The 27342-nt window shown below is 42.3% G+C and overlaps 1 protein-coding gene across 8 annotated transcripts in view; it reads left to right on the top strand.

Annotated features, from left to right (window-relative positions):
* Nucleotides 1–27342, top strand: part of TBCD (tubulin folding cofactor D) — a 254477-nt gene that overhangs the window by 184986 nt on the left and 42149 nt on the right. For all 8 annotated transcript variants that reach the window (XR_005227614.2, XM_043528663.1, XM_043528659.1 and 5 more), the window contains exons 30-33: nt 2800–2940; nt 13882–13965; nt 19780–19938; nt 25237–25375. Coding sequence is in view for 7 of the 8 variants with exons in the window: in XM_043528663.1 (XP_043384598.1) it covers nt 2800–2940; nt 13882–13965; nt 19780–19938; nt 25237–25375 (523 nt within the window). In the remaining variant the exon portion in view is untranslated. The remainder of the gene's footprint in view (nt 1–2799; nt 2941–13881; nt 13966–19779; nt 19939–25236; nt 25376–27342) is intronic.

The following is a 27342-nucleotide window of genomic DNA, read 5'->3' on the forward strand; positions in this document are numbered from 1 at the left end:
TTATTTTTATCTGACTTTAAATAACTCTACGTAAGATTTTCAGCGTTCATGTCATTTTCTATTCTAACCTGGTGATGGGTTAAATTCACTCCCAGAAGGGTGATTATACATTCTTGATGCGATCATATGGATCCCCACTATTTGTCTTACTTAAATCCATCCTTGATGCCACATGTCATCCTATTCTTCAGACTGAGAAGCAGTGTGTGGAACTATTTTTGGAGGTTGTCAGCATAGTTTCTTAATCAGCCAAATGCATGCCGGTTGCATGTTGGGAAGCTCTCTCTTTTCATGAACTGGAAGTTAGTGAGCTCAGTGGTACGAACCTGGGCTACTAGAAACTGGAATGAATTTGAGTTTCTTCATTTTACTTTCAATAACATACAAAGCCCCAAATAATACAAATATCCTGCATTTTCTTTCTTTCACAGGATATTTTCAAGATTGATGAGTCCAAAATGTTACCGGTTTTAAAAGTATCATTCACATATACAATTCAGATAACTCTATTACATCTTTCATCAGTATAAATTAGGTGTGCAGTGCATATAAAAACCAAGTTAGCTATTAATATCTATTACGTGGCCAGGGATTTCTTTGTGATCATGTGTACAGACATCACATTGGTCCTCTGCTCTTCCTGTTTGGTCCATTATAGTGAGTAGGATGATGAGATGTAAAATAATCCTGCTTCTTTTTGCATTTATCCTACAAATAAAAAACAATGTGTTAGTCGAGGTCTACGCTAGAAATTTACATCAGTATAACTGTGTCACTCAGGGGTGTTAAAAATCCACGCCCCTGAGAGCTGCAGTTATACCGACCTAACCCCCAGCGTAGACAACACTATGTCGATGGGAGAAGCTCTCCCGCTGACATAGCTACAGCCTCTTACGGTGGTGGATTAAGTATACCAACTGGAGAACCTTTCCCATTGGTGTAGTAGCATCTTCACTAAAGCACTACATCAGCACAGTTGCACCACTGCAGCACCATATGTGTGGACAAGCCCTTAGTTTTAGACCTACAAGCCTTGATACCATGTCACTTTAAGTCTTCCAAATATATTGTTTATGTAACTATTCCAGTGTTGAATCAGAAATTATAAAATCAGAATGCAACAGCCACACACAGAGGATCATGCTTGATGCTGTCTTTGTCCTTCTGTGATAGGTATTTTAGACATTTTCTGAATGTATATGGCAAGAAAGTTTGTATGCCCAAAATACTAGAACATAAGAATGGCTCTACTGGGTCACACGAAAGGTCCATCTAGCTCAGTATCCTGTCTTCCGACAGTGGCCAGTGCCAAGTGCCCCAGAGGAAATGCACAGAACAGGGAATCATCAAGTGATCCATCCCCTGTCGCTCATCCTCAGCTTCTGGCAAACAGAGGCTAGTGACACCATTCCTGCCCATCCTGGCTCATAGCCATTGATGGATCTATCCTCCATGAATTTATCTAGTTCTTTTTTGAACCCTGTTATGATCTTGGCCTTCACAACATCCTCTGGCAAGGAGTTCCACAGGTTGACAGCGCATTGTGTGAAGAAATACTTCCTTTTATTTTTTTAAACCTGCAGCCTATTAATTTCATTTGGTGACCCCTAGTTTTTGTGTTATGAGAAGTAGTAAACAACATTTCCTTATCTACTTTCTCTACACCAGTCATTATTTTATAGATCTCAATCATATCTCCCCTTAGCCGTATCTTTTCCAAGCTGAAAAGTCCCAGTCTTATTAATCTCTCCTCAGACAGAAGCCATTCCATACCCCTAATAATTTTTGTTGCCTTTTCTGAACCTTTTCCAATTCCAAAATATATTTTTTGAGATGGGGCAACCACATCTGCACACAGTATTCAAGAAGTGGGCATACCATGGATTTATACAGAGGCAACATGATATTTTCTGTCCTATTATCTATCCCTTTCTTAATTATTCCCAGCATTCTGTTCGCTTTTTTGACTGCTGCTGCACATTGAGCGGATGTTTTCAGTGAACAATCCACAATGACTCCAAGATCTCTTTCTTGAGTGGTAACAGCTAATTTAGACCCCCATCATTTTATATGTATAGTTAGGATTATGCTTTCCAACGTGCATTACTTTGCATTTATCAACATTAAATTTCATGTGCCATTTTGTTGCCCAGTCACCCAGTTTTGAGAGATCCTTTTGTAGCTCTTCGCATTCTGCCTGGGTCTTAACTATCTTTAGTAATTTTGTATCATCTGCAAATTTTGCCACCGCACTATTTACCCCTTTTTCTAGATCATTTATGAAGATGTTGAATAGGACTGGTCCCAGAACAGACCCCTGGGGGACACCGCTATTTGCCTCTTTCTGTTCTGAAAACTGGCCATTTATTCCTACCCTTTGTTTCCTGTCTTTTAACCAGTTACCAATACATGAGAGCACCTTCACTTTGCGTAAGAGCCTTTGGTGAGGGACCTTGTCAAAGGCTTTCTGAAAATCTAAATACACTATATCCACTGGATATCCTTGGTCCACATGCTTGTTGACCCCCTCAAAGAATTCTAGTGGATTGGTGAGGCATGATTTCCCTTTACTAAAACCATGTTGACTCTTTCTCAACAAATTATGTTTATCTATATGTCTGACAATATTGTTCTTTATTATAGTTTCAACCAGTTTGCCTGGTACTGAAGTCAGGCTTACAGGCCTGTAATTGCTGGGATCACCTCTGGAACCTTTTTGAAAAAGAGTGTGAAGAAAATAAAGCCTGGCATGATTTTGTCCTTTTTCTTTAGAATTTCTTCTGTATTTCTCTGTTACAGAGTTTGTCAGACAGTTGGTGTGAAGAAAGAAGGACCACAGGATGAATTTGTCTGCAAAGATAATGTTATTCAGATCTATATGATGTTACTTAATGGTATGAGTGACTATACCACAGACAGCCGAGGAGATGTTGGAGCATGGTAAGGCATCTCACATTTTGAGACAAGGAAATGAAGTTTCTTTCTGTTGGTTCTTGTTACCACTGATGTGGTCTACTCTAAGTCTGTAATTAGAAGTCATTCAGACTCAGTGGTTTTCCAAAAGCTATGAAGGGAAAAATTGGATATAGCTAGACACATGGAGATTCTAGTAAGGCTAGAAATAAATATTGTGTAGCAAATGAGGGCAGTAATTATTTCTCCTTTACCTCAGAAAAAAACTAACCCACACTGGGTCCTTCTCTAGCTTATACTGTCCTCTGTTTCCAGGTGATGAAATAAAGCATCAAGGTAAATGAGAATCACTTGTGAGGGTGTTTTACTCGGATGCAGGAACAAATAAAGTCATGACATCTATCCAGTGTTCATGTTATGCTTATAGTTAGTTTAAAATATCATATATGCTCTTAATCATGCCTCTGACTAAAAGAGTAGCCGAACAGGAACTCTTCCTATCACAGCTTCATATGTGGCCCACTGGCCAGAAGAGGGAGCCATTGTATAATTTGTTAGGTGCTCCTATTTCATTATTGAGTTTAAAACACCCGTTTTAAAAAAAATTAAATAGTATATTTCTTAAAGGCATAGTAGTCTTTTCTGGCTATACTGACTTTAGGTTTCAGTGGCTTCAGCTTTTGCATCTAAAAATAACTTTAAATGTATGTTTTGTGTTGATTGGGTGCTTTAGTCATCAAATCATATGTACAGAGTAACAACATGGTGAGAAATCATACGTACAGAGTAACATGGTGAGAAATTGTTCGGTACGTATATTTACATTAGTGAAAAGAGAAGATTTGGTGCTATTCCCTCAGTGAGATGGGACAGAAAGTGTGTTTTTTAAATTGACAAAAGCCAAAGACATTGTAAAAAGCTTTCTCCTTAATTGAACTTGAACTTAGACACTAAAGTGTACATAGAATTTGGGATATGAGATCAGTCACTGGTTGGAGATTCCTGCATTCCTTGAGTGCAATGGGCAATAAAAAGGGGTAGGGACTGCATGTTGTTTTCCTTCATATTGTGAAATCCAGAAGGAAGTATTGGGGGGAAAAACATGTAAAATGTGAGCCTTAAGGGATAGATACCCAATAAAGAAACAAGCAAGTCATCTTGCTAGGCCATGTATATGTAAGTCTGCAGGACCCAAAATAATTCTAATTTTTCAGGAATTAAACAGCTGTCCTCTGAATTGGGGGAAAAAATAGTATCTGCCAGTGCAAATTTACATGACTGCTTCTGCTTGCAGGGGGACCTGTCCCTTTGAATATGTGTCAGGATGGATCCCACTGTAAGTGTGCATGGTTCTCATGAGTAAGGCTGCGAGTCTGTCATGGAGGTCGTGGAAGTCACAGATTCTGTGACTTTCCGTGACCACCATAACATCCACAGCTGCAGAGGCTAGTGCAGCTGACCCCAGGGCCAGCCACACCGTCTGCTGCTGGGGCAGTCCCTGGGGTCAGTCGCTTGAGTGGGCCCTAGGGCCATGCGCATTGGCCACTGCTGTGGTGGCCCTGGAGCCAGTCACTCGGGCGCAGGGCCCAGCCGCACTGGCCGCTGCTGGGGCGGGCCCAAGGTGCGGTTGCGGGGACCGTCAGAGCAGTGGCCCCAGGGGTGGCCAGAGGCACTTAGCTCATGCCGCCAGAGCAGGGGCCAGCTGTTGGCCCCAGGGCCCCCTAGAACAAGGGCGTAACGGGGGCCCTGCAGCGGCACCCTAGGAGCAGCTAAGCTTAGTCAGGAGTATTTATAGTACAAGTCATGGACAGGTCAAGGGGTTGTGAAATTTTGTCTGTGACCTGTCCCTGACTTTTACTAAAAATACGTGTGACTAAATCTTAGCCTTTCTTATGGGAAGGGGTAAATGAACTTTCCTATTCACTTTTTACACATCATTCATGATTTTGTTGACCTTAGTTGTTGACCTTTGTCGTCCCTTAGTCACCTCTTTTTCAAGCTGAATAGTCCCAGTCTTTCATCTCTCTATATGGAAGCTGTTCCATACCCCAATCATTTTTGTTGCTCTTCTCTGTACCTTTTCCCACTCATATATCTTTTTTTGATGGGGTGACCAGAATTGCATGCAGTATTCAAAGTGTGGGCATACCATGGATTTATATAGTGGCAATATATTTTCTGTCTTACTATCTATCCCTTTCCTAATCATTCATAACATTGGGTTCAGCTATACTCCTCTCTTGAACCAGATCCTGTGCACTACATAGGACTAAATCAAGAATGGTCTCTCCTCTTGTGGGTTCCAGGACTAGGTGCTCCAAGAAGCAGTCATTTATGGTGTCTAGACATTTTATCACTGCACCCCTTCCTGAGGTTACATTTTCCCAGTCACCCCCATTATTATTGTTTTTTCTGTTTTTGTAGCCTCTCTAATCTCCCTGAGCATTTCACAATCATGTCACCGTCTTGGTCAGGTGATTGATAGTATATTCCTGCTGCTACACTCTTATTATTCACACATGGAATTTCTGTCCATAGAGATTCTGTGGTAGAATTTGATTCATTTAAGATTTTTACTATGCTTTCTTTCACATACAGAGCCATTTCCCCACCAACAACTTGAGCTAAAATAACACAAAATGCTTCAATTCAACCTATTCCTTTTTTTTTTTTTAACGTGAGCCAGCTATAAAACAGGACATTATAATTCTGAAATGCTTTTTCTTTTGCATTTTTGCATTTTATATACCTTCTGAAAAACAAAAAAGTACTTCAAAGGTTGTTTGAAAGCCCTACTTCTGACTGAGTGGGTGAGTGGCTCCCCCAAGACTGATCCTTGGATTTCTGCAACAACACTGATGATTGAGTTCTTGAAGACTAAGACGTCTGTGATGTAGTTGGTTTCTGCTGACCTTTAGCCCAGCAATGCCAGCCAATTTCTGAACTCAGTATTCATGTTGTTCAGTATTTGTGTAAACCTTTTCTAGCTGCAAGTTTAAAAGAGGGGAGAAGAAAACTTCTGTTGCTTTTCTGCTATAAAAGCTTATTTCCTTTCTGTTTAAGTAACAACGTTTTTATTAATAGGTTTCTTTGTGGTGTAGTAAAGTTTTATGCATGTCTGAAATAGTATGATACATTTATGGAAGAGTCTCCTGGCTTATTTTGAGTTGGAGGTATTTTTTAACACTGTTAATGCTGTATGCAGTGAGTTGTATTTTCACTGTGGGTCTTTCTAATACATTTTGGCTTATATGGATTCTTTATTATACACTCAAATTATGCATATCTAAATCAGGATTGTTAATGTAATTGTCTGCTGGAGTTCAGTTATACATGTCACTTCTTAAGCCATCTCTCCAGCTATTGCATCAAGGCGCCACTACTGTCTACCTAAATGTAACTAAAATAACCGAATTCTGTAGACAGGTAAGTGCTAAGCACTATCCTCAGAGGTCTGACAAGCTGTCTACAGAGTTCTGTTTCTTTGTTATTATTCAGATTTGAAATTTAGTGTCATTCTGGTCCTGAGCTTTTTCAGGGATCACCTTCCATTATCCCCACCTTTAAAAGGTCTTGGGTAAGGCTAACCTGCACTTCTAGCCAGGGAGCTGGGTGAGCTAGGGTAGGTTGTATGAAATATTATAAGTTGCTCACTCCTATTATGGATTGTTCATGATGCCTCCACAGTATTCAGTTCCAGGTAGGGTATTTCTTTCTATGTTGGCAATTTTCAGTTTATTCAGTTATGGATACATTCCATATACACAGAGTTAACTCACCCTAAATCTCCCTGTTAATTTAGTGAGTGTGGGTGGCAAGACTCTATATAGTCTGTGTCGAGATGCACCCAAATAAAGCGTCAAGAGATGATTATAGGGCCTGAGTGGCTCCAGGGAGAATGTTGTGACCATTAAACCTGAACCCCACCCAGGTAACGAGAGTTCCAATCCATCCCTGTGCAGAAATCTGAAATAAAAAAGGAGGCATGTTGCTCCAATCTGCTGTTTCATTGAGTGGGTATATTTCTAGTGGTGTTCTGCAGGGATATATTCCTGGCCCTATGCTAGTTAACAATTTTATCAATGACCTGGAAGAGAACACAGAATAATCACTGACAGAGTTTACAGATGACACAAAGCTTTGGGGAGTGTAAGTAATTAAGAGGCCATGTCACTGGTACTGACCTGAATCACGTGGTAAGCTAGATGCAAGCAAACAAATATGTATTTTAATGCAGCTTTATGTAAATCTGTACATCTAGGAACACAGAATGTAGGCCATATTTACAAAATAGGGGACTCTGACCCTGGAAGCAGTGACTCTGAAAAAGATTTAGCAGTCATGGTGGATAATCCGCTAACATGAGTTCCCAGAGCAATGCCATGGCCAAAAGGGCTAATGTGATCCTGGGATGCATAAACAAGGGCATCTCAAATAGGTGTAGAAATACTTTTGTATTTGGCACTGGTGTGATTGCTGTTGGAATAGTATGTCCAGGTGTGGTGTCCACAGTTCAAGGAGGACATTGATTATATTGGAGAGGGCTCAGAGAAGAGCTACAAGAATGATTAATTGATTAGTGCCTTATAGTGCTAGGCAATATTGATAATTAGATGTAAAAGTTAAGTGTTAATACTTCATTGAGATGATTGGGGCACTTCACATTTTCCTTTAAGTTACTGTTTTAGGCAGGTTACATTCTCACATAAATATCACTACATTAGTTACAATTAGTTCCCTTTGGAAAAGTTTTCTTATCAACCATGGGGGCTAGACACTTACATTTTTCAAATAGAAGCCTAGATTCTGGAGAACATTGCTTCAGTCAAGGTAGATTCTACAGCAAATTCTACAGCTGCAAAAACACGGAGTATACAGAATGCTGGTAAAAATGCATTGTTAAGAATGCATGTTCAGCATGCTTTCAAAAATATGCCAAAATTATGTAAATGTATATTGGCAATGATTAGGAATGGGGTGAAAGTACTTTGAACATTTCAAACTGTCTTTTTTTTCTCATCCATACTTCGCAACCTACAGTACTACATTATCTAAATAAACATTAGTCTGTCTCCCATACTTTGTCAAGCAGCCAAGAATCTGTTGTGATTTAATAAAAATCAAATTCATCCTTAAGAGCCTTAAACGTATTAGCTTGAACACAAAGGCAGATGCCTGAAGCTAAATATGTAATTGCCATCATGAATGGTAAAACAGTCTATAACCAACCACATAATCTAGATATGGAGAATTACAATCACATTTTATTTGTAAGATTATATATTATTATGATAGTGCTTTTCATCCCAGCAGATCACTATACAGTTTAAAACAAGAACAAACCCACTCTTTTCCTCCTTCCCCTGCCATATACAAGTAGTGTACGGGGATCATCCAATTTACCACTGAGATCTAGCCATCTCTGGGATGAACCTGTAGCAATTATTTAATAGTGTCCAATAACACTACACCTCTGTTTAGGACAAGAAGTGAAGAATATGTCATCTAGCCTAAACTACAAGTGGAATTTTAGACAGAATATTTCCTTGAGAGCCATGATAATATGGAATCAGTACGCTTCATTGTTAATTGACAGATCTGATTCTACAGGATGCTCTGTCACAATGCTTAGTAATGCCTTGGAAAAGCATACAGGGATAAAACAATCTGCAACAATCCCCCTTGTTGAAGTTCAGTTTTGTTTCCTTGTGTTTGTCAATACATGCTCTGAGGTGAGAGTGCCCAGCTCTCCTATATTCACTTTCAAAACTGTTGTAAAAGCTTACCATTGCAGGCACAGCATGTGCTCCTTATGATGATGGAAAGGAGAAGGAAAATAACTTGTGACCATCAAAAAAAAAAAAAAAAAAAAAAGTTAAAGGGCAAGTAGACAGTTGTAAGGCTGCCCTATATATGGTAAGGTTTGTAAATATTTTAGTTGTGATATTTCTGTGTCACAGTTAGAGACCTATGCTGGCCTATCGATAACCTGCATTTGATAGTTTTTCCTTGTGGCTGGTGGTCACTTTACTGTAGTGACCATCCCTAGAGCTTTTTAGTAATAACAGGTCTACACACTCCCATCCACCTTCCTGGCAAAGGTGGTGATGCATATTTGAACCTTTGGAGCAGAAAAGGAACTAACATACAGTAGAACCTCAGAATTATGAACACCTCGAGCATGGAGGTTGTTCGTAACTCTGAACAAAATGTTCTGGTTCTTTCAAAAGTTTACAAGTGAACATTGAGTTAATACAGCTTTGAAACGTCACTATGCAGAAGAAAAATGCTGCTTTCCCATTATTTTTTTTAGTAGTTTATGTTTAGCACAGTACTCCACTGTATTTACCTTTTTTTTTTTTTTTTTGGGGTCTCTGCTGCTGCCTGATTGCGTACTTCTGGTTCCAAATGAGGTGTGTGGTTGACTGGTCAGTTCTGCTGCATGCTGGTGATTATTACACTTTCTCACAGAGGTGAAATGTAGCACCTCCTGAGGGTATGGCATGATGCCTTTAGAACTCTCTCCGCTTCCTGCTACTTATGTGATGGGAGGTGATCCCAGAAACATGCATTTGCTAATGTTTCTTTTCTGAAGGCTTAAGAGTAAATACTTTTCTCATACACAATCCTCCCTTTTTCAGCATCTACCATTCAGCTGTTGATATGCTAGCCTTATGGCAAAAGTATTTGACATGCCTCCTAATGTGCTGAAATTTTCAGAAGCCATTTTAAGTACATTCAATAATAAATGCAGCTGCACAGACATTTTAATAGGAGTTTGACCAAACATTTAATTCAATGCCATAAGTTTAGGACATGAGTTCTCTCACCCAGAATGGAATACCTCTTCATAGCGATTGTCTTGTGAACCAGTTTATTTCTCATTCACAATCACATAACATCTGTGTGGCAACTACATTAATTGCTTATGTGGAAAAATTAATATTAGGGAATTATTTGATGATGATTTGTGCTGCATTAAGTAGGATACAGCAACTGGAAACAAACAAGAATCCTCCTTCCTACACCTCCTGAAGACTCACCATTGCTGTGATGTTACAAATCCCTGACTGGTAATCATACTTAGGTTGGTGGTAATCTGGGCCTGTCCCTTTTCCCTCCTACTTCCTCACTGTTAGGGCTTGTCTACATGGGGCAATTACTGGAATGGCTATTTCAGAATAAACTATTCCAGAATAGCTCTTTGTGTGTGCAGCCTCTTATTCCGGGATAAGAGTGGCCGTGTGGAGTAGCGTATTCTGCAGTAGCTGTTCTGGTCAATTAACCCATGTAGACTCGCCCTGATTAACTTTCCCATTCCTCTCATTCCTCCCTCTACTTTTGTCATTAATTAAAAATAAAAACTTCAATAGAGCCTGGGATTTTTCAAAGGATCCTAAGGGATGTAGCTGTCATTGAAATTCAAGTGAGATTTGGGTGCTAACCTCCCATAAAGCTCCTTTGACAATGCCAGCCAAAATCAACAATAACATGTAACTAAAGAAAGCAGTTCTCACTGGGGACTGTTAAAAGCTGTATACTTTTGAAAAACTGGCCCCTAAAGTGTGAATATTTCCAGTTTAGTTTCTTTCAAACAAATAGATTTAGGTGGAAGAACTGTAGAAAAAAAAATCTCAATTTCTGCGTGAAAGAGACCTTTTCTTTAGTGCGTGTTTTTTTTCTTAGAAGGATTTGTGGGAAAGTTAATCAACTTTACTTTTCATATGAGAACTTAACATTCCTTATGACAGATTGGACAAGTCCCAGCAAACAATCTGTCTACAGATGTTAAAAAAGAATATCTAATAGTAAGTTACTGTATGAACAAGAGAAAATACTCCGTGATGAAAGATTGCCAAGCTGTTATATTGAGTTTCATCATTTGTTTTCTAAGTAGTATAACTTTCTTACTAACACTTTATAAGTGGATCACCCATTTTTAGACTTCATACACAATCACCTTGTATTGCCCTTGGAAATTCTACAGAAGCACAAGGGTATGTTTTCTTCACAATATATAGGTGCAGTTCTCATAAAGTTTGAGGAATTATGATGAGTTTGTATTGAAAAGGGAGGATGCTGCCAGGAGGGTTGATGTGGCAAATTTGATGGGGCAGGTGGTCCTTGAGTGCTTTTAAAATTTATACCAGCTGAGGATCTACCCCTGTATTTCCCATATGCTGGAAAGAAGTTAACTTTCAGTACCTGTGAGTTTATAAGATGATATGACTTTTAGAGATGGGGACATTTTGTTCTTTAAAATGGTTACTTTATTCACCTTGTAGCCTTTATATTGAAATGATCATATTTAATCATTATGAAGGCAGAAAACTTTTGCACCATATTCAATATACTTAAGATATAGAAAAGATAAATATTACAAGCACCTCATAGTGTTATGTACATAATAATCTGTACAATTATTTTCTGGTATTTATAATTAAGCCACAAAACTACAGAACTGTGCTTATATGCAGTTAACATGTTTTGAATTATAGAATTTTTTTCTGGTTGAGAAGATTAAACTTAGAACTTTACACAAATATGACACTTCTTAGAATCCTTTAAATACAAATGATAGCCCTAAGTTTTGAAATGAGAATTGCATGTTAGTCTGTTTGCAGGAAGACGGTGAATTGAAACATCCAAAATATTTAGGTTTAAAACAATTTACTAGGCATATATACTCACTAATTTCCATGAAGGTTACACTGAGTATTAGGGATGTATAATACACAGTAAATGATAGTGCAGACAATATACTATATTTTAGTACTGATACACAAACTCCAGCTAAATCTTTAAATTCTTGCATGATAAATGGAATCACAGAGGCTCACTTCCCTTTGCCTATTAGCCAGGACTTCAATAAAACATACACGGTTAAGACAACCACCACAGAAAGATGATAAAAGGAAATGATGTTTCAAAAATCACTTTACATTTCCTTGAACTTTTTTTAAAAGAAAGATTCTAAACAATTAATAGTCAAGTTTAAAGCACTTTCCCCCCTTCCTTCTGAAGATGGGAAAGGTTTTATTTATAAATATTCCACAATACCTAGGCACTGTGTGTATGTCAAATACTTACCAAATAGTTTAAGACAATTAAGTGCTACTCATAGAAGTGACATAAACATATATGAAGCTTACTGTTATCAAACTAAACATTATAAATGGCCACAGTCTTTGACATTGGGTGCCTAAAGCTAGGTATTTAAATCCATATTTTGGCAGAAGTCAATGGGAGAGCTCATCCTTTTGAATTGAGGGGTACTCAGCCATTTTGAATATCATACCATTTTTTTAGGTGCCTACTTTCAGCAACCAAGCTTGAACTTTTTGCCAACATATCTGTTTGATTAGATCAGGGGTTGGCAACCTTTCAGAAGTGGTGTGCCGAGTCTTCATTTATTCACTCTAATTTAAGGTTTCGCGTGCCAGTAATACATTTTAATGCTTTTTAGAAGGTCTCTCTCTCTATAAGTCTATATATTATATAACTAAACTATTGCCGTATGTAAAGTAAACAAGGTTTTCAAAATGTTTAAGAAGCTTCATTTAAAATTTAATTAAAATGCTGATCTTATGCTGCCGTCCTGCTCAGCCTGCTGCTAGCCCGGGGTTCCGTTCACCTGGGCCGGCAGCAGGCTGAGCGGGGCCGGCGGCCGAGACCGCGGCTGGCAAGGGGCTGGCAACCACAACCACAGACCAGCAGTGGGCTGAGTGGGGCCGGCTGCCAGGACCCCGGGCCGGCGGCCAGGACCCCAGACCGGCAGTGGGCTGAGCGGCTCAGCCTGCTGCCGGTCTGGGATTCTGTCCGTCGGCCCCTCTCAGCCCGCTCCCGGTCTGAGATCCCGGCCCTGCCCACATAGAGTGGGTATCTACCTTCTCCCTGGTTCTAGCCCATTCTCGTCCTCTCTCTGCACTGAGCTGAGAGTGGGAGTGCACTGAGCACAGGGCTGGGGGTGAAGGTGCAGGCTGGGGGATGGGATGTACGGTCTGGCCAGGAGCTAGAATGAGGGAGGGGGGCTCAGGGTTGGGGCAGGAGGTTTGGGTGTGGAGTGCTTACCGGGCAGCTCCCATTTGGTGTGAGGGGTGCAGATGGGAATGTGGTGGTGGGGGTGCAGGAGCTCTCGTTTGGTGCTCAGGGTGGGGTGGGAATGTGGGGGGTGCAAGAGTCAGGGCATGGGGTGTGGGGGGGCCTGGGGGTGTGCAAGGAGGGTGCAGGAGTCAGGGCAGAGGGCTAGGGGCATGTGAGGGGAGTGCAGGAGTCAGGGAATGGGGTGTGGGGGGGTGCTGGAGTCAGGGCTGGGGTCGGGGGGGTGCAGGGGTCAGAGCAGGAGGCTGGGGTGTGTGTGAGGGGGGTGCAGGGGTCAGGGCAGAGGGCTGGGGGTGTGGGCTAGGGTCATGGGGGGTGCTCCCAGCCCCCTGCCCAGAGTGGCTCACGGCAGGGGGCTGGAGGGGATATGCCCTGATTCCACCTTCCTTCCCCACAGCCCCGTCCCCACCTCTTCTCCGCCTCCTCCCCGGAGCAGTGAGTGCGCTGCAACTCCGCTTTTCCCCCTCCTCTCAAGGGCCATCAGCTGATCGGTGGCAGGGAGGGAGAGGAGGAGGGGCAGGCACCCAGCATGCTGGGGGAAGAGGCTGGGGAGGGGGACCTTGCCTGCCCTGCAGCAGCTGCCAGGACCAAGCTTCTTCACCCTGCCCCCGTGGGGATGGGGGGTGGAGAAGAGCGGGCCGGGGCGGGCAGGATTTTTAATGGCACGCTGCTGCCTGCCGGTGTCCCAGCCTGGGTTCGGCAGCGGGCTGAGTGGGGCCGGCAGCCGGGACCTGGCAGGCAGCAGTGTGCCATTAAAAATCAGCTCTCGTGCCGTCTTTGGCATGCGTGCCATAGGTTGCCGAGCCCTGGATTAGATGAATTGTATCTGTGCATTTATTTTAAAATTGTTGTACTTCATTTCCACAGGGTACGAGAAGCTGCTATGACAAGTTTAATGGAGGTGACACTTTTTTTGGTACAGAATGAACCAGAGTTGCTGGATGCTAACATGTAAGTAGCTTGTACTTTTTGTATACTGTTCTGTGATTTCATGTTTAGTAATTTCCAGTCCCTGTAAGAGAGTATGTGACCATACGTATAATATTGCCTGCATACTGTATGTAATACCTCTTACCAAGTATTACAAAGCTTTTCACAAAAATCACAGCTAGGGTGACCAGGTATCCAGTTTTTGACCGAAACACCCGGTCCAAAAGGGTGGCTCCGGTGGCTGTTGATGGCTCCGGTCAGCACTGCTGACCAGGCTGTTGAAAGTCGATCGGTGGTGCTGCGGAGCTACGGCAGGCTAGTCCCTTCCTGTCCTGGCTCTGTGTTGCACCCCAAAAGTGGCTAGCAGCTCCAGCTCCTAGGCAGGGGGGCCACGGAGTTCCGTGCACTGCTCAAGCACCAGCTCTGCACTCCCACTCGCCAGGAACCGCAGCTAATGGGAGCTGTGGGGGCAGTGCCTGCAGGCAAGAACAGTGCATGGAGCCTCCTGGCCCCCCTGCTTAGGAGCCAGACCAGCTGCTGGCTGCTTCCGGGGCGCACTGCAGTCCGCGGTGCCAGGACAGACAGGAAGTCTGCCTTAGCCCCCCCTACTGTGCCACTGACTGGGAGCTGCCGGAGGTAAGCCTGCACCCCGAGCCCCAACTCCCTGCCCCAGCCCTGAGCCACCCCCAAACCCGGAATCCTATCCTGCATCCCAAACCTCTCATTGTCAGCCCACATTCCCAGATGGAGTCCTCCCCTCCCCTGCACCCCAACTCACTGCCTCAACCCGCAGCCTCTCCCACACCCTAAATCCCTCATCCCCAGCCCCACCCCAGAGCCCGCATCCCCAGCTGGAGCCCTCACCCCCTCTCGCACTCCAACCACCTGCCCCAGCCCGGAGTCCCCTCCCGCACCCGAATCCGTCATTTCTGGCCTCACCCAGGAGCCCTCACCCCCTCCTGCACCTAACTCCCTGCCCCAGCCCAGTGAAAGTGAGTGAGGGAGCTGGAGAGCAAGCCATCGAGGGAGGGAAAATGTAGTGAGCAGGGTACATGGCCTCGGGAATACTGGTCCCCCAATATTTCTTTGCAGAACCTTTCTGTTCCTGTCCCTAGCTCTCTTTTCCTCAGAGAGACTCTTACCCTTTTATATTTCTGGTTTGATGGCAATAAAACTCACCTGGTCTGACACTGGGATGAGTCAGAAGAACAGATTTGGATATCTGTGTAGGGTCTTGGAACTAACTTGGTAGAAAGTTGTTAGAAGAGTATTGCATCTCTAATCAGGGTCCTAGAACTTGACAGAGAGCATAGCTGACTTCGTATTGGCCTAATTCTTTTTTAATATAATGAAAAAGGAAACACAAGCCAGAAACACAATTTCTCCATATTTTGATTTATTTTGTGTTGTATTCTTAATAACCCACAGAATCCAGACATTAGAGCTGATATAGGTTCACCTGCAGCAGAACCTACATAAGAACTTTAGAAATCAATATGGGTCTACAGAATAGAGTGGATAAACCAGTCAGCTAACTATGTGCATGTCATAAATATAAAGGGAAGGGTAACCATCTTTCTGCATACAGTGCTATAAAATCCCTCCTGGCCAGAGGCAAAGTCCTTTTACCTGTAAAGGGTTAAGAAGTTAAGATAACCTCGCTGGCACCTGACCAAAATGACCAATGAGGAGACAAGATACTTTAAAATCTGGAGTGGGGGGAAACAAAGGGTCTGTCTGTTTGTGTGATGCTTTTGCTGGGAACAGAAAAGGAATGGAGTCTTAGAACTTAGTAAGTAATCTAGCTAGATATGCGTTAGATTTCTGTTTTGTTTAAATGGCTGGTAAATAAGTTGTGCTGAATGGGAAGTGTATTCCTGTTTTTGTGTCTTTTTGTAACTTAAAGTTTTGCCTAGAGGGATTCTCTATATTTTGAATCTAATTACCCTGTAAGGTATTCACCATCCTGATTACAGAGGTGATTCTTTTATCTTTTCTTTAATTAAAATTCTTCTGTTAAGAACCTGGTTGCTTTTTCATTGTTCTTAAGATTCATGGGTTTGGGTCTGTGTTCACCTATACAAATTGGTGAGGATTTTTTATGAAGCCTTCCCCAGGAAAGGGGGTGTAGGGCTTGGGGGGATATTATGGGGGGGAAGACGTTTCCAAGTGGGCTCTTTCCCTGTTCTTTGTGTAACACTTTGGTGGTGGCAGCACAAGGTCCAAGGACAAATGGTAAAAGTTTGTACATTGGGGAAGTTTTAACCTAAGCTGGTAAAAATAAGCTTAGGGGGTCTTTCATGCAGGTCCCCACATCTGTACCCTAGAGTTCAGAGTGGGGAAGGAACCTTGACAGTGCACCTTTTCCTTTTATTATGATTATTAGTTATTTATTGAGAGACCTGTACTGAAAATTCTTGGTGCTGTAGTAAGTGAACTCTTTGAAACGGTACTTATCCTATGCCTCAACTGATTCTGTGCAATAGTTCGTTGTCCCAGAAGTTAAATTTTAGATGATACTTAAAATAGTAAGCCTGATGGCTTGACAGAAGATGAAAAATCTTGTCATATTTGCTAAAATAGGTGCGTTAGCCCGGGTGTCCTGATTAAACTATAATGCGAGTAATTCTAGTTATATTTACTACTACTATTTGCAGTGGTGTTATACCCATATTGATCCTAGGATATGGGAAAGACAAGGTGGATGAGGGTAATATCTTCAATTGGACCAACTTCTTTTGGTGGAAGAGACAAGGTTTGAAGCTTCACAGAGCTCTTCTTCAGGTCTGGAAAAGGTAACCAGAGTGTCACAGCTATATACAGGGTGGGACAGATTGTTAAACATAAGGGGCTAACACATGTGGCAGGAGACCACTTAAAATGAAGTGAGCAATTAATACCTCTGCAGTCAGTGTCTTTTTTTGAGGTCATGATTTGCAGTGTTTAACGGAGTGATTCATTTATGTTCCGAGGCTCGTCTTTTGAAGGGGTTGTCCAGCTTTGCTTTGAGCATGAAAACTGAGAGGGCAGATATGTAGTGATTGCTTTATGAAAAGTGTTCACTAATGGGTGATGAGGTGTTTTTGTCTTTTATCATTTTTCTGTGTGAGTTCGTTAGAGAGTGGAATGATTGTCTGATTTCACCCACATAGTAGTTGTTGGGGCATTTGATGCCTTGGATGAGTTGTGCCACATGTTGTGATAGGCATTAGTAGGACCCATGGATCTTGAAAGGTCTTGTGGGGGATATTGATTAGGGTAGCAGTGGAGAAATGTCCACACATTTTGCATCTGTTGTTCTGGTAGGGTCTGGTGCTGCTTTGAGTGGTGTGTCCTGGTCTGTGGGGAGCTTGCTTCTGATGATGAGCATAGTGAGGTTGGGGGGTTGTTTGAAAGCTAACAGAGGTGGTTCATGAAAGATTTCTTTCAGGACCTGGTCCATATCAAGTATGGGCTTTAATTTTTTGTTAATACCCCATATGGGTTCCAGTGTGGGATGGCAGGGGACAACTAGGGTTGTGCAGTTGGTTGGGTTTTTTCCCAAGTTCTCTTGAAGCAGGTTCTCTCGGGGCATTTGGGTGGTCTATTCCATGAAGAAATCTACTTCTCTGGTGGAGTGTCCTTTTATGATGAAAGTGGTTTTAAGAGTGTTAAGCTGTTTATCCCAGGCTTTTTCCTGGGAGCATATTCTGTGACATCCGAGTGCCTGGCTGTAGATAACAGATTTCTTGGTGTGACAGGGGTTGTTACTGGATCTGTGGAGGTAAGTATAGTGATCCATGGGTTTCTTGTATGTAGTTGTCTGTAGGGTTCCACTGTTGAAGCTCATAGTGGCAGCCAGGAAGTCAGTGGTGGTGTGTGACTGTTCTAGAGAGAATTTGATGGATGGGTCAGTGGTGGTTGAAGTTGTGGTGGAAATCTGAGGGAGTTTAGGTCACCTGTCCAGAAAATGGAAATATCTTCAGTGTATCTCAGACATATAGTTGGTTTTGTGTGTATTTTTCAAGAAATTCTTCCTCGAGGTGGTCCATGAAGAGGTTGGCATATTGGAGAGCCACCCTAGTGTACCCATGGCTGTTCCCATAGTTTGGACAAAGTTTGTTATTTAAATGTAAAATTGTTGTAGGTGGGGATGAAATGGAAGTATGTGGTGATGTGTTTGGGATGGATATATAAGTGTTGTCTATTGCCTTGTAAATATTTGAGGCAATGCTGTCATGGTGAGGGATGGTGGTATATAGGGAGGTGACATCCATGGTGGCAAGGATGGTGTTCTGCGGGAGATGGTTAATGTTGTGGAGTTTCTGGAGATAGTAAGTTGTGTCATGGAGGAAACTGGCCCTTTGTGTGCTGAGTGGTTTGAGGATGGTTTCTGAGAGTCCTAATATTACTTCAGAAAGAGTGCCATGGACAGACATGAGCGGTTTGCCTGGGTTCTCTTGTTTGTGTATCTTGGGAAGCATGCAGAAGGTCCCTGGGTTGGGTTTTTGGGGGATGAGGTTGTAGAGTTTCTCTTGAAGTTTTGGGAAGGATTTGATATCCTCAAATTCCTGGGTGAATTGTGGTATGAGGTGGAGTTCTTTATAGTACGTGGTATCTGACAGTTGTCAGTTGACCTCACTGATGTCATAATTGAAGACTACGATGGGTTCCCCCCTTTTGTGTGCTGTTTGATCATTAGCTGATGTCTGGATTTCAGGGACTGTATTGCTGTCCCGTCTGCAGTGGAGAGATTGTGGTGGATGTGATGTTCTGTTAAGGATTTCACAGTCGATTTTCCCCCCCCAAGCAATTGATATAATGATCAGCTGTGTAGTTTTGTCCAGCAGGGGTGTCCAATGAGATTATTCATTCTTTCTTATGATTGTTGGTGGGCATTAGTTGTAATAGTTGTGGGTGGTGGTATCTTTGTTGTGGAAGAATTCTTCTAATTCTCCACATTCGTTATGGTATCGGGTTCTGTGGCTCATTACAGCAATTTGTAACCCACTAACGCTCCTTTGTCCTATGACTGCAGTGGTGTCAATTGCCCACTTTATTTGAAGTGGTCTCTTGCAACATGTTTTAACCCCTTGTGCTTAACAGTCTGACCCATCTTGTATTTAGCTGTAACACACTGGTTACTATTTCCAGATCTGAAGAAGAGCTCTGTAAAGCTTGAAAGCTTGTCTCTTCCACCAAACGAATCCGACCCAATAAAGGATATTACCCTCACCTGTCTTGTTTCTCTCATTTACTACTATTGTAATTTGTGCCATGCCCAAAGGTATGGTGGAGCCTCATAGAAGGGAGAGTTCTCTTTCCTGAAGGACTTACAATCTAGATACATGAGTTAGGGGAAGAAAAACAGGTTGGGTTGGACAGACACATTAAAAAGGTGAAGTAATGACTCAATTAAACAGTTACATCAGAGTTTTTGCTACATTCCAAACTTAATGGTGGCTGAATTTCACTGGTGATCCATATACAACATCCAGTCCATAAAAAGCATCTTGGTATCTTTCTGGATGGAAGGTGCTACGTGAGTGCAAGGTATAGTTAATATTACTATCATCTAGTTGTTTGGATCTGGAGGTGTTTTACAAATTAACTTGTGGCTGTTCTTAAAGATTCTTTACCGCAGTAGGTAATGTCATGCATTATCTAAATGTTCACTATAAAAAGTCAAATAGAATAAAACAGCAATCCCATTCCACAGTTCAATATTTTAGATAGTGCAATGGGTGCAAGAAATTATTTTTAACCATTTCAAGCAATTTCTGTTTAAAGTATGTACATTTATTTGTTTATTGTGATGTGATGGATTGAATTACTTTTTTGTCTCTTAATTTGTAGCTGTAAACAGCTTATGTGCTGTGTGGCCCAGCAATCGGCTGAAAAAATAGATAGATTTCGTGCTCATGCAGGATCTGTGTTCCTCACTCTTCTGTACTTTGACAACCCTCCGATTTCATACATACCCCACCGGGAAGAATTGGAGAGGATATTTCCAAGGTAATCTAGATCTTTATCACCTTCTAATTTATTAAGGAGGGCTTGTGGGTTGGAACCTGTCTGTGAAAATCCTTCCTGGTCTACGTCAATGTAATGAATAAATTAGTGTGTAAAAACGCCCAAGCAAACTAGGATTTCTTTCTACGGGCAATTCCATTGGAGGAGGTGCTCTATGCCAATGGAAATTTAAAATGTATATAGCAAAACTTACTTAATTTAGCTACTGTATGCAAATGCACAATGAGATTTTATAGAGTATTTAAGGAGGAGTTGGAAATTGCGGCATGTGGCTGAATATATGGTAAGGATTGAAAGAATGTATAAAAATTATGAAATATAGACAAAATAAAATAAAATGGGCATTTAACTCAAAAAGTGTTAGTTTTGTCATATGATGTAATTCGTTGCACCCTTAATGATATTGCAGTGATTGAAGTTCTTCTTTTAGTGCTGGTCCCAATGGGCATTCACTGTGGATGTGCATGAAGCCAGAAAATGTTTTTCTGTAGTAATGTCCATTGGTCTGTGTCTGCACCCTCTGCCTTCCTTATGCTTTGAAGTGAGGGCATCAGGGGAGACAAAGACTCTCCAGTTCCTTTCTACTGCTCATGGTTTGACACCGAACCCTCCAGTGTCCCAGGCTTCTGCTAGCTTTTCTACCTGAATTTCATCTATGTAATTTTTTTTTCTTAGTTAGCTGTTGGTGTTAGGTAGTTTTCTTTATTGGTGGGCGGAGGGGGATTCCACCCTTCTGTTACCCTCAGTACCAAATGAGACTTCACACCCAGGTACAGGTATGTCTAGAGCTCACGGAGAACATGTGCCAGCACTGACCATACCAAGAGCGGTGAACACTCCAAAACCATCTACACAAGGGGCAGGACCATTCCTTGCACCATCTAAGGACAGAAGGAACTGTTCAGCTTCTGTAGCAGCAGTACTGCATTGCAAGAAGACTGCCGGACCCAAGCCTGCAACAGCAGATCCACCTACATTACAAGCCCCTCTCACCCTCCGCCTGTTAAGTCTTGATATTCCCTGCTTGAGGACTTGGCAATCTACATGGATCCAGAATTGTTGAGCCTTTCAGATCCAGTTTTGTCCAGGGATACCTGTACACTGATGTCACGTCACTCACCAGCCCCAAGTTGTGGAGTAGAGGTGCTGACATTGGTATGCCACTTGCCAGTTCCTTCCTCTAGTCCAAGTGTTATAAGATGAGTAGTACCACTGGCTCCATTAGTAGACTCAGATGATTCTTATTCCTCCAATGATCACAATCGGCAATACCAGGAGCTCCCCTGTCAGGGCTTTCAGAGCCTTCCAGGTCCCATCTGATCCCCGTGGAGCACATTAGCCTAGGGACCAATGGTACCCCATGGGTCTGTCCGCCATACCCATACAATCCTACCCACTGGCCATATGGAATCTCTGGGACCCTTACAGTAGGCCCCTTGATGATGAGGACCCTGGACAATAAAATGGATAGAGGTCCCCTACCAGGGAGGAGCCTAAGCGAATCTCCTCATGCAGAGTACCTCAAGGAATCATAGACTTTGTCAGAAGGGACCATTATGATCGTCTAGTCTGACCTCCTGCACAATGCAGGCCACAGAATCTCACCCACCCACTCCTGTAACAAACCCCTGACCTATGTCTGAGCTATTGAAGTCCTCAAATCGTGGTTTAAAGACTTCAAGGTGCAGAGAATCCTCCAGCAAGTGACCCGTGCCCACGCTGCAGAGGAAGGCGAAAAACCCTCAGGGCCTCTGCCAGTCTGCCCTGGGGGAAAATTCCTTCCCAACTCCAAATATGGTGATCAGCTAAACCCTGAGCATGTAGGCAAGACTCACCAGCCAGACATCCAGGAAAGAATTCTCTGTAGTAACTCAGATCCCACCCTGTCTAGCGTCCCATCACAGGCCATTGGGCATATTTACTGCTAATAGTCAAAGATCAATGAATTGCCAGAATTAGGCTATCCCATCATACCATCCCCTCCATAAACATATCAAGCTTAGTCTTGAAGCCAGATATGTCTTTTTGCCTCCATTGCTCCCCTTGGAAGGCTATTCCAGAACTTCACTCCTCTGATGGTTAGAAACCTTTGTCTAATTTCAAGTCTAAACTTCCTGATGGCCAGTTTATATCCATTTGTTCTTGTGTCCCCATTGGTACTGAGCTTAAATAATTCCTCTCCCTCCCTGGTATTTAGCCCTCTGATATATTTATAGAGAGCAATCAGATCTCCCCTCAGTCTTCTTTTGATTAGGCTAAACAAGCCAAGCTCTTTGAGTCTTCTTTCATAAGACAGGCTTTCCATTCCTCGGATCATCCTAGTAGCCCTTCTCTGTACCTGTTCCAGTTTGAATTCATCCTTCTTAAACATGGGAGACCAGAACAGCACACAATATTCCAGATGAGGTCTCACCGGTGCCTTGTATAACGGTACTAACACCTCCTTATCTCTACTGGAAATACCTCTCCTAATGCATCCCAGGACCACATTAGCTTTTTTCATGGCCATATCACATTGGCGGCTCATAGTCGTCCTGTGATCAACCAATACTCCAAGGTCCTTCTCCTCCTCTGTTACTTCCAAGTGATATGTCCCCAGTTTATAACAAAAATTCTTGTTACTAATCCCTAAATGCATGACCTTCCACTTTTCACTATTAAATTTCATCCTATTACTATTACTCCAATTTACAAGGTCATCCAGATCGTCCTGTATGATATCCCGGTCCTTCTCTGTATTGGCAATACCTCCCAGCTTCGTGTATTCCGCAAACTTTATTAGCACATTCCCACTTTTTGTGCCACGGTCAGTAATAAAAAGATTGGTCCCAAAACCAATCCCTGAGGAACTCCACTAGTAACATCCTTCCAGCCTGAGAGTTCACCTTTCAGTATGACCTGTTGTAGTCTCCCCTTTAACCATTTCCTTATCCACCTTTCAATTTTCATATTGATCCCCATCTTTTCCAATTTAGCGAATAATTCCCTATGTGGAACCGTATCAAATGCCCTTACTGAAATCTAGGTAAATTAAATCCACTGCATTTCGTTTATTTAAAAAATCTGTTACCTTCTCAAAGAAGGAGATAAGGTTGGCTTTGGTACGATCTACCTTTTGTAAAACCATGTTGTATTTTGGGTTAGGGTTAGGAAGTAGAACAGCCAGTCCACCAGCAGCTCTTTCTTCCTTCTCTCTAGACGAGCAAATGACACTGGCCTCATCCTCACCACCAGATGATTATAGGCACTATTTGGACCTCTTAAGGTTTGCACACCCTAGCTACATTTGACCTCATCCTGAAAATGGGAGAAAAGTATTTTGTTCCATCCAACGGTGGGGAATATTAATTTTCCCATTGTAATCTGAACTCTCTCATGGCCCAGGTTGTCACAGAACGTAACAGATTATGCCATCTAGCTCCACTTTTTTGGACAAGGATACCAAGAGGCTAGATCTCTTTGGCAGAAAGAACTTCCTGTCTGCCAGCCTCCTTTTCCGTGTAGTGAATTACTAGGTATTAATGTCCAAGTATGACTTTAGTAATTACAATAAATTGTCATAATTCGCTAACAAACTGCCACAGGAGTTTAGACCCCAGGCCATCCTTGATTAAAGGAAACTAGTTGCCAAAGCGTCACTCAGTGCAGTGGATACAGCTCATGCTCCATGATGATTTTGGTTATCATGAGCAGACTTCCTGGCTGCAATCCTCAGGGTCCCCCAGAGAGGTCTAGGCAACAGTGGAAAATCTCCCCTTCAAGGGTAAAAATCTGTTTAGTTAGAGAACTGGTGAATTACTCCATTGCCTTAAGGACTGTCCATGGCATGCTCAGCTCTTTGGGAATATATCCCCCTGCATCCCAGAGGAAATATTCTAGGCCATATTCTCATAGAAACTATTCTGCCTCTCAGCACTTCTATCATCAAAGGGTCTTTGAACCACGTAAGACATTCCAAAGGATGCCGCGCAGAGGCAGAATTACTCCACCACCATCCTCCTTTCATTCCCAACCTCCCACCAAGAAGTCAACCTTTCTCAACTCAACCACTCAGTGCACCCTTCGGTGGCCATCTGGGGTGTTTCCTTCTGATGTGGCAGCATAACACATTGGCAAATAGGATCTGGAGACCATCTTGGCAGAGTACACTGTAGAATTCCTTTCTGCCGTTCTACAAAACCCCTCTTCAGGCACCCTTTTCACAAGACATTTCTCAAACAAGAGGGGGACTCCCTAATTCACCTGAGGGGATACAGACTATATCACCCTTAACACTGGGACAAGAGCTTTTACTCCAGATATTTCCTGGTTCCCAAAAAGAAGGACTGGAAACCTATCCTGGACCTCAGATGGCTGAATGTCTTCATATGTCATTCAAGATTCAGGATAACCATCTTGGCCTCAGTCATCTCCCTAAATGAAGGCAACTGCTTTTCAGCCCTTGATTTGAAGGATGCCTACTTCCATATAGACATTAAATTAGCACACTGGTGATTCCTGTGCTTTATGGTGGGCCTGGAACACTTTCATTACAGGGGTCTTCCTTTTGGCCTCCTGACAGCATTTACAAAGGTACTTTCTCCTGTAGCATCCAGTGTTCATCAGCAAGGTAGTCTGATATTCCCCTGCCTCAACTATTGGCTGCTCTGATTGAGAAATGATTGAAAAATTGGTTCAGGCTTCATCCTTGGATGTGTCCTTTGGTTTAGTGATCCTGTGATTGGTGGTGCAGCATATATTCTCACACCCTCCTTAATGAGTATTGCTTGGGGTTCACCCACAGTGAATGTCTATATAGGAACCAGCACTTGAAGAAATGAAGGTTACTTACCTTACAGTAATGAGTTCTTGAGATGTGTAGTCCTTATGGGTATTCCACAACCCACGCTCCTTCCTCTCTGCTCAGATCATGCTTGATTTGTGGTAGGGCGGGAACTGGAGAGTCCCTTGGGCTGGTGGTGTAGGGCGCAGGCTTGGACCAGTGAACACTGCTCCTGAAAAATCTTCTGGTCTCAGGCACATGGAGTGGACGTGCACCCACAGTGAATACCTATAGGGATCACACATCTCAAAGAACATCAATTACTATAAGGTAAGTACTCTTCATTTTTCATTGCACTTTTCCCATATCCTGAAATAACAATGATTAAGGTGATTTATACACTTCTGAGTGTATTTCTTCCATTACATATGCTTTCTCACAGTGGGGATGCATTCCAGGATTCTATGCAGAGAGATATTAAGATACAAACACATGATAATTTTCTTTTCTCTGGACAGGTCAGAGGCTGTAACTTTAAACTGGAATGCCCCCTCACAAGCCTTCCCTCGAATCACACAGCTTTTGGGTTTGCCAACATATCAGTATTATGTACTGCTGGGTCTCACGGTGTCTGTCGGTGGATTAACAGAGACAACGGTAAGATATCAGGGCACAGGCTGTTTATTGGCTAGAGGTTGTTTATATCCCCTATAACTACATGCTGATTAAAATCCATACTTTGTTTCAGTGAACACTGTAGAACTTTTATTGGTGAATTCCAATCACAAGCTTTTAAAAGTTGTCTGGGAAGCATATTCACTTTATTCATAAATATGTTCTTGGTCCATTGAGCGTGCAGGAGACAAGGAGTGAGGACACCTGTGACTCGCTCCTTCGGCTCGCAGAAACTAGGAATGTCACACAGGTAGGTAGTGCAGTCAGACCTAAAGGAGATTACTCAGTATTGTCCATCTCTGTCTGACCAACGGCATTGAAGAGCACTGAAGGAAGTCCTCTTCTGCTCTTTGTGGCTGGGATGATATACTCCATTGAAATCAATGCTAAAACTGCCATTGACTTCAAAGGGGCCGAGATTCACCCTTAATGACACTGAGATGACAGTATGGTTGGTGTCTTTGATGGATGTCTCTCAAAAGCAGAAACAATCTCTGGGATTTCTTTAAAAAAGCATATTCTAGATACAATGACCAGGAAAAAAACGTTCTATCTAGTCTGACCCTCTTTTTTGCATTCCCTACATTATTCACATAGACAGTAAATTTATCTTTGCTTTTGGTAGTCTATTCCTCTGCCACTATCGTTCTGTTAACAATATTATTCTATCCTAAATTTACTATTAGGCCATTACTACTTGCCTTATCTTCCAAATTCTTAATTAAAAGGCATAGGTGTGGTTGAAATGTGTATTTTTTTAGGGCATGTGTAATTATGGTTTTATTATTTTCCAATTTTATTTTAGCACAGCTTGTGCTTTCGAGGGGTTCTCCATGTCATGTTATGGGGTGCAACCCAGACCAGTGAGAGGATGTCACTGCTTGTCCTGTAACCCTGAGAGCCTTAAAATGCTCTGCTTCTGTAGCTCTCTGTCTGGACACTCCCAGCCATCATACAAGCATGCACTGAGACTGTATGTGTTAGGCAGCCCTGGTTCAGCTGGTCTGACTCCAGCAGCCTGCTTGTTACACCAGAGCCACATAGTCTGGTCACCACCAGCCTTGGTTACTCCTGGCCATGGTGACTCCAGTGCTTTCCCCAGTATCCTGAAATGTCTGCCCTGAAATGTCCAGACCTTTCCTGGAACATCCAGAGAAGTAATAAAGCCTATTGCTCCTTTAAAGAGATAAAAGCACAGCTGCTTGTTGCTTAGCTGGAGTTAACCATCACTCCAGTTCAAACACAACACTGGGTTGGTTTAGATTAATAGTAAAACAAATGTATTGACAAACAGAGGTTTTAACTGAGTTCAAGTATAAGGGATACAATCAAAAATGGTTACAAACAAATAAAAATGAAAACATACACAAAATTAATCTAGCAAGATGTTCAAGATGTTTTTTCTCTCACCCACCAGCTTTTTACTGGCTGGCTTGACTAGGACCTGTTCACAGAGGTCAAATCGCTTGGTTTCTTTTGTCTCCTTAAGGTGAAGGATAATTTAGGTGTTTGTTCCCCCTCTCTTTATAGTTCAATGAACCTTTGAGATGTATTCTCTGAAGGGTACCTCTATATAAAGTGAATTACTTTCTGCTTAGTAAAGGAGCCATGAGGTCTGGAAGATAAGGCTCCATGCTGGTTTGTCCTCTGATGGTGGTTGCTACTCTGAAAATTATCTCTTCCTACTTCAACCTCCGATATGAATGAATAGCCAATTGAATTTGGGGGACACCTTGTTTGAGGTGTCAGCATCTTTCCATTGTCTGAAGAAAACCTACTTATCAAATCCCCCTGACATATCTGGTTGAAACACTTTTTTGTCACAGACTTTAAAGCATAATTTTATCCATAATTTTACACACAGCATTGTTATGTATATTTTATAATGATGTTATTGACCAGTGTGGTGTTTGTCAAATGATACCTCACAAGGCATATTTTATACAAAA

Source organism: Chelonia mydas, chromosome 14 (genome assembly GCF_015237465.2).
Source record: "Chelonia mydas isolate rCheMyd1 chromosome 14, rCheMyd1.pri.v2, whole genome shotgun sequence".
In the NCBI taxonomy this organism is placed as follows: domain Eukaryota; kingdom Metazoa; phylum Chordata; order Testudines; family Cheloniidae; genus Chelonia; species Chelonia mydas.